This window comes from Sorex fumeus, unplaced genomic scaffold (assembly GCF_029834395.1).
Source record: "Sorex fumeus unplaced genomic scaffold, SorFum_2.1 ptg000167l, whole genome shotgun sequence".
In the NCBI taxonomy this organism is placed as follows: domain Eukaryota; kingdom Metazoa; phylum Chordata; class Mammalia; order Eulipotyphla; family Soricidae; genus Sorex; species Sorex fumeus.
In genome coordinates, this window is record NW_026606224.1 from 1042500 (window position 1) to 1053756 (window position 11257).

At 49.3% G+C, this 11257-nt stretch overlaps 1 gene segment (V, D, J or C); it reads left to right on the forward strand.

Annotated features, from left to right (window-relative positions):
* LOC130016777 (immunoglobulin heavy variable 4-30-4-like) overlaps window positions 1–10594 on the forward strand; it is a 32317-nt gene extending 21723 nt beyond the window's left edge. The window contains 1 exon segment of the V gene segment in view: window positions 10242–10594. Within this exon segment, the coding sequence occupies window positions 10242–10594 (353 nt within the window).
* The last annotated feature ends 663 nt before the right edge of the window (window positions 10595–11257 follow it).

Genomic DNA, 11257 nt, shown 5'->3' on the forward strand with positions numbered 1-11257 from the left:
GCCAGACTTCATCTGAGGGAAAGGCTCAGTATCTCTCTCTGTACTTCAGCAACAGTCCAGAGGAAGGTGCCTTCTCTTCTGGGTGGGAAGTTATATAGAGGGCAGTGCAGGTTTAGGTGCTCCTTGACAGGCCAACCACACCAGAAGAAGGTCATCTAGGAAGAAGCACTTCCTTATCCCAACAGACTCATCACTAAGGAGAATTCACAAATCCAACCCATAGATACTTTGTATATTTCAGAATGAAGCAGCTCCAGTGAAAGAATTTTCATCAAAGTTGAGCATGTGAGTAAACCTCTAAATTTTATTGACCATGAGTTGGACCTAGCTCTTTCTGAATTTTCTGAACAAACAATGACTGTTTGCCTAAAAGTTAGATCTTACACAGGGACAATAGACGTGAACACACAGGGACACGGAGGGTCAGGGGTCTGTCTAGAGAGTAGAGGTCCTGGAAGTGCTGGGTTTGGTCCTCAGGGACCTGAGACACGGGGACTCTCCTCCCCAGCTGCCGATTCCCCCTCAGCAGTTCCTGTTTCCTGAGATCTCCTAAGCACATTTCCTGTACTGGAGGAAAAGGCATGACTCTCACAGGGCCCCAGGAAGAGGCCTGAGTGTTCTGAACCACAGTCAGCACCTCCTTCCAAGGAGCCCACACACCAGCCTTCCCCGAGTCCCCTCCTTTCTCTGCAGAGGCAGAACAACATTGGGAATGACATATCCATCCTGCGGAATTTGGTTTGTAGGCAGATGGACATGGGTCTCAAAGAGATCTGAGTAGAAGTCATGGATAATCTTCTCCATTGCCTTTCTTGAAGGTGTGATAATTCCATCAGGACATTGTTGGGCATTCATCTTGGTCTTGTAGTTGGCGAAGAACAGGCGGGTGTTATGAATGCTTTTCCTGGATTCTGCCACATCTACCAGCACTGCTGCTCTTCTCTCTTTGAGGTCTTCCTTGATCGCATCTCTGCACTGCTTTGTGAGCTCAGACGTTCGCTGGCGGTTACCTGAGGCATGTGCCAAACCATGTTGGCGAATAAACTCAAGAGTTTTTAAAGACAGTTTTTTTTGGTGGCTATCTCTCTCTTGACGTTCCTCGCACAATCATGGAGATGCTGAAACAGTCGATCCTATTCCTTGTCAATGTTGTCAGCGATGGCATCTTGCCATGTTGCAGCAATAGTGCCAAAGAGCTCCACTCAGTTAAAATGAACAACACGGAAGACTCAACCAGCCCACCAGTCCCATAAACTTCCAGAGAGGGACTATAGTCCCATCAGGTTGAGGATGTTTTATGAGGACGGAGCAGGGATTGAGTGGATAAATCAGCACAGGAAAGTCTGAGAGTGAAAATCGATTTTCTCAAGCAGGCCCAGTAACATCTCCATTTTGAGACTTGTTACTGTGTTTGGCATATCGAATACATCATGGGTAGCTTGCCAGGCTTTGCCGTGCGGGCCAGACACTCTCAGTAGCTTGCCAGACTCTCCGAGAGGGGTGGAGGAATCGAACCCAGATCAGCCAGGCTGGCTGCATGCAAAGCAAATGCCCTACCGCTGTGCTACCACTCCAGTCCAAGAGAGTGGAAATGAGAATCCTAATTTCAGAAGTTTCTGGCCCCTTCCCTTTTGTGTCCCTGTGTAGTGGCTCCTGTTCTCCCACTGTGAATGCAAAACATAGGGTCTAAGAGACAGTGTAATTTTCCCACTGTGTTCTGACGTGTCTGGCTCCAATTCATGTCAACTCTATTTCACAGTAGATTATTCATTTACATACCTTGGGTGAAAATTCCTTCACCTGGAGCAGATATACTCTTAATGATTTAAGGTCATTCTTAGAAGGTTTGTTCTTACTGATGAGGGGTTTGAATTGGGACAGGGATGTGCCTCTGCCTACTGACCATGTCCCTGGTATCAGTGTCCTGACCGGGGGATCCTAAGCCTTGTCTGTCCTATGTATGATGCAGCACCAAGCACAGTGTTCCCGGTGTGTGTCCTGGAACCATACGGCTGTTGGTATTGGACCAGCACCAACGGCCTGCAATGCAAGCACCTTGACCTCTGAACTATCTACTTGACCTGAAGTTCCATTCATTTTTTTCGGTTCATTATTTTTTTCTGTGTCACTTCAAACACTTGGCACCTCGAGGAACCACCTACAGCAATGACTGAGGAGGACCACATACACTGACTCAGCAGGACCACGTACAGTGAGTCAGCATGAACTCCTACTATTACTCAGCAGGATGCGTCCATGACTCAGGAGGACACGTATAGTAATGACTCTGTCTTTAGTTGAAGCTGTAGCATGAGGGAGGCTGAAACTGAACAGAGGTGGAGATCTTTTCTACTACAAGGCAAGTACCGTGCATCTGAACATTTCTCAGCATTCCCAGGATTCTCGTCTCACATCCCTGACCAACTCTCTGCTCAACTTTCCCTGCCTTGTCTTTTGGGCATCACTGGATCTTTCAGATATATTCTTTGGCAATACTGTAAGAATGCATATAATTATTCTCCATTTGATTTGTCTGAGGACAGGAAATATTCCACTATGGTCATGTTCTAAGCGGGGAAGCAATGTAATCACAGGCCTACAAACTCTGGATGGCTGAGATCAGAGCTCAGCTCTGAGAGTTTGGGAGGTTCCTCAGCAAAGCGCTAAAGACCAGGGTCTCCCTTGGACCATGGTGCCATGTAAAAGTCACTGGGAGTCAGAAAGGCACAGAGACCCTTGGGCCTGTCCTTGCCTGGGAGATCTGCTTGTCTGATCATGGGCCAGCAGGGACCACATTTGGAACCACCCGAATTCACTCCCACCTGCCCACTCTCCATTGGGTGAGGGTCCTCACACCCAGAAACCATTATTAATATGGTCTTGACTGCCCTGAGTTGGGTCAGTTCTCACAGTGACTCGGGGTTACACAGAAACTCGCACTGGGGCACACGATCCTGTTGACCTGTCATAAGAGTGTTTCTGGTGCTGCTGCTGTTCCAACAGGAACTCGGGACCCTGGAAGAGAAACCCTCCCAGCCCTGTGCTCCTGCTCCTGGGCTACACCTCTGCTGAGTGGGTGTGAGCGCCCCCCGCAGGGCAGCCCTGGAGCCGCCACAGTCACAGTCATTTGGTCCTTGGGTGAGACTGTGATTCACAAGAAGAAACAGTTTCAGTCTTGTCACTGATATTGAACCATTATACCACTTTCAATTTAATCAGACTTAGTGGTGAACTTGTTGTTAAAAGTGACTTTGAAAGGTCACCAGGAGAGCAGCTTCAGGGGGTCAGCCATTGTTTGAGGGTAAACATTGAAATCCTAATCCCCCAATTCGCTACTTGGGTGGGGCGAGTGGAGAGTGAGGTCAATGGACTGTGGCAGATGCACTCCGAGGCTGTATGTACCCTGGCCTCCAGGAGCTCAGGGTAGGGTTCTGTGTGATGAGACTCAGAGATTCTGTGCGTGCTCAGACACAGACTTGCCACTTGGTCCTTCCGCACACCCGCCCCATGCATCTTATTGCTCTCACTCTCTTTAATCTTCTGGCAAACACATCAGCAATGAACAATAAAAGAGACCTTTTAAAGTTCTATGAGCAACTTATCAAAGTAATCCGACTTGCAGTTTAAGAAATGAGATGAAGAAAGCCACCGTTGAGCACAGTTTAAAGAGCACTGAGCAGTCTGAGGATGAGCTCATGGGCATGAGTGACTGTTGGAGACACATTGTATGGAACCCAGTTCTGAGAGAGTCAGACTCATCCCTGAGGAGAGGTGGATTGTCCCACTGCTCAGGGTGTCTCCCTGTGGGCACTGGAAGCCCGTGTCAGGACTCACCCAGGACTACTGTGGTGCAGGAAGGGATGTGGGTTCCCATGGGTTCTCCCTCTTGTCTCACTGAGCAGGGTCAGAGTTGCACGTGCCACAGGGGCTGGTTTGTCCACTACAATGTCTGAGGGGTGCAGAGGGAATGGAAACATTGACTGTCCATCTCAAGAACAGATGAGGAGACAAAGTTCAAACCATCCCAGAGAGCAGGATTCCAGGGATAGTATAACGAGGTAGAGGGAAAGGTCAGTGTGGATGAAGTCTGTGTGTTTGAGAGCAAAGTGTGATGTTCGCCTCGACCACAGAAAAACAGCTCATCTGGTTATGACAAACGTTTCCTCAGGGGAGAGTCCTCAGAGCCTCCTAGGGGCCTGAGCCTCTGAAGCTTACCCTGCTTCTGCCTGCAGGTGGTTTGTGTCTGGGCCCATAGGGCCTTCCCATCACTGTGTCTCTCCAACAGAAGTAAAGGGCCGTGTCCTCCTCCCTCAGGCGGCTCATTTGCAGATAGAGCATGTTCTTGCTGTTGTCCCTGGAGATGACGAATCGGCCCTTCACAGAGTCAGCATAGCTTGTAAAACTACTATCAGACCTAATGTATGAAATCCATTCCAGGCCCTTCCCTGGGGCCTGGCGAACCCAGTTCATCCCTTGGTTACTAATAGTGAATCCAGAGGCTGCACAGGAGAGTCTCAGGGACCCCCCGGGCTGCACCAAGTCTCCCCCAGACTCCACCAGCTGCTCCTCACACTGGACCCCTGCAAACACAAAGACATTCTGGTCAGGAAACTCTCCTCACACAGAGGATCTGCCTCTCCTGTCTGTCCCACGCTCCGTGTCTCTGTCACCCATGAGTTACCTCCTAACACAGCCACCAGGAGAAGCCAGCTCAGCCCACACGCCATGTTGGTTCTGTGTGAGTCAGGATAGAGCCCTTGGGAACCCCTGACCTGACTCGACTCCGGGAGCTGAGGCTGGGCTGGGTTTTCGTCATGACAGAGAGAGGCTCATTTGCATGTTTTCCTTCTGTATAAAAGGTTCCTGTTTTGAACATGTACACAGTGTAGGCCTCCAGAGCTTTTGTTGGGATGTGGAGTTGATTTGACATGAAAAGTTCCAGATAAACCTGATACTATACCATGAAATTACTATGTGATAATTGTCACTGTCACTCCTGTTGTTCATTGATTTTCTCGAGCGGGCCCAGTAACGTCTCCATTGTGACACTTGTTACTGTGTTTGGCTTATCAAATATGTCACGGGTAGCTTGCCAGGCTTTGCTGTGCAGTGAGATACTCTCAGTAGCTTGCTGGGCTCTCTGAGAGGGGCGGAGGAATCGAACGCAGGTTGGCCCAGTCAGCCATGTGCAATGCAAACACCCTACCCACTAGGCTATCGCTCCAACCCGGTGATAATTGAAATAATATTTTTTCATGTTCATATTTCGGATAAATCATGCAATATATTTGATAGCATGTCTATTACACAGTGTATATTAACAGGGAAAACCTTGGATATTTGTATGTAGTGCTGATAACAGGTATCTAGTGAGAACAGGCACTGATACCCAGACCAGTGACTCCTCTGAACAACCCAGTTAACAGTGGCCTCAGTGTGGAGGCAGTTTAGGACTCAGGGGCTTGCCCTGCGCCGAGCTGACCTGGTTTGATCCCCTACACTGATAGTCTCCAAGAGTAATGCCAGGAGGGATCCCTGACCACAGTGTCAGGATTGTCTCTTAGCAATCCTGGGTGTTCCCCGAATTACACACCTAAACCCTCATGAAAAACAATGGTCTGAGGAATGAAAGGTTGTAAACAATTTGTGTTTTCTATGATTTCTATGCTTCCCTGGAGTGACTGGGGCCCAGGGATCTTGGGGTTACCTGGACTGTGACTCTCCCCAGCAGCCCGGCCCCATCTCTCCTCTTCACCAGGTAAGAGTTTGTTTAGTTGTGAAGATCACACAGGCTGAAACCTGCTCAGAATTCTAACTTTCAGAGCACTTCTTTTTTAGTTTGAGTGCCATACCTTGTGGTGCTAAGGAATTTCTCCTGGCTCTGCACTCAGGAATCCCTCCTGATGGGGCACAGGGGAGCATATGGGATGCTGGGTATCAAATACAGTTCGACTACATGCAAGGAAAGAGCCCGCAGTGCCGTCTCCTTCCCGCACTAGGTGACTCTGACAGGGATCTGACAGGTTCCTTGATATAAAGCCTCTTACTCGCATGGCCCCTGTCCCCGGGTCTGTCCAGGAACCTGCGAGCCCAGTACGTGAATCCTCGCAGACTCGCATGCCTGTCTCTGTGTCCACCTCAGTCAGCAGTTTCCAGGGAGTTCGGACCTCAGGATAGGGATGTGTATGTCATAAGTCATAAAGCAGACCTGAAGGACCAGAAGTAGCCAAACAACCAGGACCTAGCTTGGAAGGAAAACAGAAAATGAAACAATTAGGAGATTAAAAATTAGTAAATACATCAATTTCTCTACTGCACTGAAACAGAATGTGTCCCCAAGAGATTTCCAGCAACCAGGTCTTCTCAGTCCCATGTAGTCCACACTCTCCATCCACAGCTGCCGTCCACACTGTTCCCTGCAGAGCCAACACTCGGCTGCTGCATCCCCTCAGACCAGGGCACACAGCTTCCCCAGGGTCTGACAACATCTCACACAGCCCACCAACAGCATCTGTCCCCACACTGCTGCCCACCCGCAGGACCAGGGTGGGATTGACTTCAACCCCCATTGGAGACTTTTCTAGCCCTTGCTCCCCTGCTGATCACTGCCCCACCACCTGAGAAATCCAGGGGAACTACCTCAGCACATGGCACCCCAACAATTCCCTCTTTGTCACCCTAAGGTGCCTCAATCTAGGGCTTGAGAGAAGCCGTGTCCGCCCAGAGACCACGTAGAAAAGAGGCATCTGGTACCAGCTTCCATCAGACCTGGGGCTCAGCATCCCCACACTGGGCTGCACACAAGCCCCATCCCCCCATGGAGTCACACGGCCCAGCACAGCTTGTGCCCACCTGCCACAGTCTTGGAGACCATAGTTTCCCACTGTTGTCAAACGCCTAACAAAGATGTGGGAGATATGTGTCTGTGTGGGGAACAAAGGGTAAAGTCAGAAGGACTAAGGACAAGGACAAGATGAGGATGATCTGCACTTTATAGGAGGTGAGGCAGCACCAATGCAGAAAGCTGCTGAGAAGAGGTGGGGGGTCCTGTAAAGACTTTATCTCTCCTCTTTCAAGAAGAAGCACTCCTCCACGTGCCCGTCAGGTGCTTACATCTACCTCAGCCATTCTCTAATGTTCATGACAAATACTTGTGCTCACTGAGCACAAGCAACTCAAGTGAAAACTTTCTCCATTCTCTTTAGGACAGAACATCACCAGTACATTCTATGTCACCGAGAATTAGGACTTCATCTTTGTGATCGTTCTCTTCAGATCCCTTATCACTTAACGGCTGTACACATTTGAATCATATCTTACCAGGTGTATTGGAAAGTTCTTTTATTTGTTTGTTTGTTTGCTAAGTTTTCAAGTTATTGCAACTTAATATGGAAAACAGTGCAATGGCGAAAGGAACGGGAGCAAAATTATTATACTCTACTTGTCTAAAAAGGAGGTGTTTTTTTTTGATATGTTGAAGAATATACACCATACACCAAATGTCATCCAGTTTAGTAATGGGCACAAGTTTCCTAAAGAATAAGAACCTCATCAGTAACCAGTAGCTGCTCATCGAGCTTTATTACTACCTAGACTTTGGACTTTGTTAAGTTAAGCCAACAGAGGAATTGCTGTAGGAGATAAAAGGGGAAAGTTGCTGAGGAAATTAAACAAAGCACTGATAGTACTGTTCTGAGCAGTTAGATCATAAAGGTATTGTTACACTTTTATTCACTGGAGTATATCAGTTTTGAAACAGTTTAATGATAGCGGGTTGTGCGATGATTCTTTTTGCTGTTTGCATCAAAAATACTATGTGCCAATTCAGCCTAATGTAATCATGTAATTTAGGTATTGCTTTTGGCTAATTATTTTTCTTTCTTTTTTCTCCCCAAAGAGACCCCATTTTTAAAGTAGGACTTATCTTAAGAATAGTTTCTCTGAATGTGTGTTTGAATTTCTGAATTAAAATAATTGCTGTAAGTGAAAAAAAAAAGAAGAAGCACTCCTGAGATAAACCTACTTTAGCGACGTTGCCCCTCAGTCCTGCTGTGCAGAGACCCTTGACAGGGAGCAGCTTCCCTGGGTGGTGAGCAGGTCAATGTCTGTAGTTGCCGCCCCTGCGCTTCTGATGGCCATTGGTGTAGAGCAGTGAGAAGGGGCGAGTCAGAACTCAGTTCTCGAGCCTGTGGTCCCCCATCCAGTGCTTCTCTCTCGAGTGACTGTCTTGTTTTCTTAGTCCTGGTGTTGACCCTGCTTCAGCTCAGTTCCCCAGGGGCCAGTCCCTGGCAGATGTGAGATGACACTCTGCGGGGCCTGCTGACCACGTCCCGTTCTCGGCCTGCAATTGAGATGCAGGTCAGTTCTTCACTGCAGTTGCCTGTACTGCTGCAGACCTGTCCTGGGGACTGACCCCACTGTCCCTCCACATGGTTCCGTGTGCCCTGAAGGACAGGAACAAGATTCTTTGCTCAGGAGCAGAGCAGGGGAGGCACAATACGCCCAGGTCTGGGGTCTATGTTGTGACTCTCTCTTCATTCCTTGACACCACCCATGTCCCCAAGTGTCCTTGGCCCCTGCCCCGTTGGTCCTAATCTATCTCCTCTCCACTCCCTCTTCACGCTGTTTCTTTCCTTCTTCTCCATAAACTCTGAGACCAAGGGGGAACTGGGCATCCACCTTTTACACCATTGCATTTCCTCAACCAGTTACCCTAAACAGCACATACCCCGTGTTTATCTTTCTTCTTCTCACTTGCTTCATTTAACGTAGTATGTTCCAGTTCCATCCATGTTGCAGCAAATTGCATATTTCATCATTCCTTGCTAAAATTTTGAAGCTTTTCTGTTTTGTCAGAGGTTAATAATGAGAAAATACAAAATGAATGATGCAGACTTTCATTCATTTCTAATTTGCTTTTTGTCACTCCTTTTTATAAATTACTAATTCTAATACAGGGTATTTTATTTACGATAAAAATATTATAAAGAGGTAATTTTATTTTCTGCCCCCACGCCTGGCTGTTCCTCGCCGAGGCCCCTTGGAGGGGAGCGGGTTGAGCTTTCCTCCCTGCCCCGACCAGGGCTCCGGCAGCCGAAGACCTCCAGGACCAGCCACCACCATGCTGAGACCACTCTCCGCACACATGAAGTTACTGGCAGAGGGACAAAGCCACGCGGGTTCCGGGGCCAAGACCTCCAAACCTACTCGGATTGGAGTCGAGCATCCTCCACCCAGATCCTCCAAATTCCAGTAGGCGGGGGTCACACCCACCACCTGGCCCCCTGGCGCCGTGTAATCCCATCAACGGCCAAGACTCAGAGACTATAAAATCAGACAGAGTCTGGCAAACTCCCCGTGGCATACCAAATATGCCAAATACCAGTAACAATAATGGGTCTCATTCTCCTAAAGAGCCTTGAATATAATCTCAGGGCTAGAATGAAAGAGATGTTACTGGGGCCTGCTCGAGGCAATCGACGAATAACAGGATGATGAAATGAAAAATGAAATCTTATTTAGTCTTTATATGAAGGCGTGGAACACCAAAGAAATGAATCAGGAATAACTGAAGAAAAAATATAGTAATTTAATGACATGAAAATAGAGCAAAGAAAATGTTAATAAAGTCTTAAGTTAAAGTTGGTGGTTGGAAACCCGTTTTCACAGAGTTAAGAAGGGTCCATTGCTCTGTTGCTGTGGCTCTAGGAAAGGTCCCAGTCCCTGTCATCTCTGTTCACTCTACTGTCTTTCCTGGGGTCCGAACTCCCTGGAAACTGCTGACTGAGGTGGACACAGAGACAGGCATGCGAGTCTGCGAAGATTCATGTACTGGGCTCGCAGGTTCCTGGACAGACCCGGGGATAGGGGCCATGCGAGTAAGAGGCTTTATATCAAGGAACCTGTCAGATCCCTGTCAGAGTCACCAAGTGCGGGAAGGGGACGGCACTGCGGGCTCTTGCCTTGCATGTAGTCTCTGCTAATAACATAGGAAGCCACCTAATGCAAATTCCTCTCAGGCTCCTGGGTCAAACGCTCTGGCTGTGGAGCTCACAGCGGTCTCCTCTCTCAGGGATGAGTCTCTGGGGAAGGCAGAGCTGTGGTCGAAAAGAAGATGATTCTTTGGGGGTCTTCTCCTCTGCCTGGTGACAGGCCCCCTGCGTGAGTATCCCCGATGTGACAGGGTCTAGGGGAGGGAGTGACTGCAGGGACTGACAGTGACTGATTCTTCTTGTCCCCAGGTGTCCTGTCCCAGGTGCAGATGCAGGAGTCGGGCCCAGGATTGGTGGCCCCCTCCCAGACCCTCTTCTTCACCTGCTCTGTTTCTGGATTCTCCATCACAACCAGTGGTGCCTGCTGGGAATGGATCCACCAGCCCCCAGGGAAGGGCCTGCTCTGGTTGCGGCGCATATGTTATAATGGAAACACCTACTACAGCCCGTCCCTCAAGAACCACGTCTCCATCGCCAGAGACACGAACAAGAACCAGTTCTCCCTGCAGCTGAGCTCAGTGACCCCTGAGGATACAGCTGTGTATTACTGTGTGAGACACAGTGAGGGGATGCGAGGGGGAGCCCAGACACAAACCTGTTGAGACAGGCTGGGCTACACGGCTCTCCAGAGTCACCAGAGGGTGCTTAGGACTGAGAGGGGCAAAGGTCTAGGAGGGGCTCGGCGCACAAAGGGAACCCTAACAGCACAGTAACTAACCCCCACTGTACTCAGAAGGACCACGGAGTCACACAGGGGTGCCTTCCCTGCTATCATTCATTCTCAGGACAGGTCCACTCTCAAATCTCCCGCAAATCTCTCTACCAACTTCCTCCAGGATCTCACACTTCCTGCATCCCCTGTTTCTGCCCAGCCATATGGGGGTGAAGGTCTCTGACCCACCCCGCAGTGACCCCACACACTCCCCTCCTGTCTGCTCCCTGTAGAGTCTCACTCCGGTGCTCAGGGACGCCCAGAGATGGGCTCAACTGTCTCCTGTCAGGGGATGCTTGGTCACCTGAAGAACTACCTGTGACCCCTGAGCTTCCTCTTCTTCCTCACTCTGCTGTGTCTCTTTGTGCAGGGCTAAGGGAGGGGCTGCTGGAGGACTAGGGGGGGAAGCTCCAGCCCACGCCCCTCAGTGCACTCCTGGGCACTCGCCTGCAGGGCCTTCAGGAAGGGGCCCTGTCACTCACTAGTGTCTAAGCTCAGGAAGATGCTGCGGCTGTCACAACTGAACTGGATCAAATTAAAACACTGATCCTGT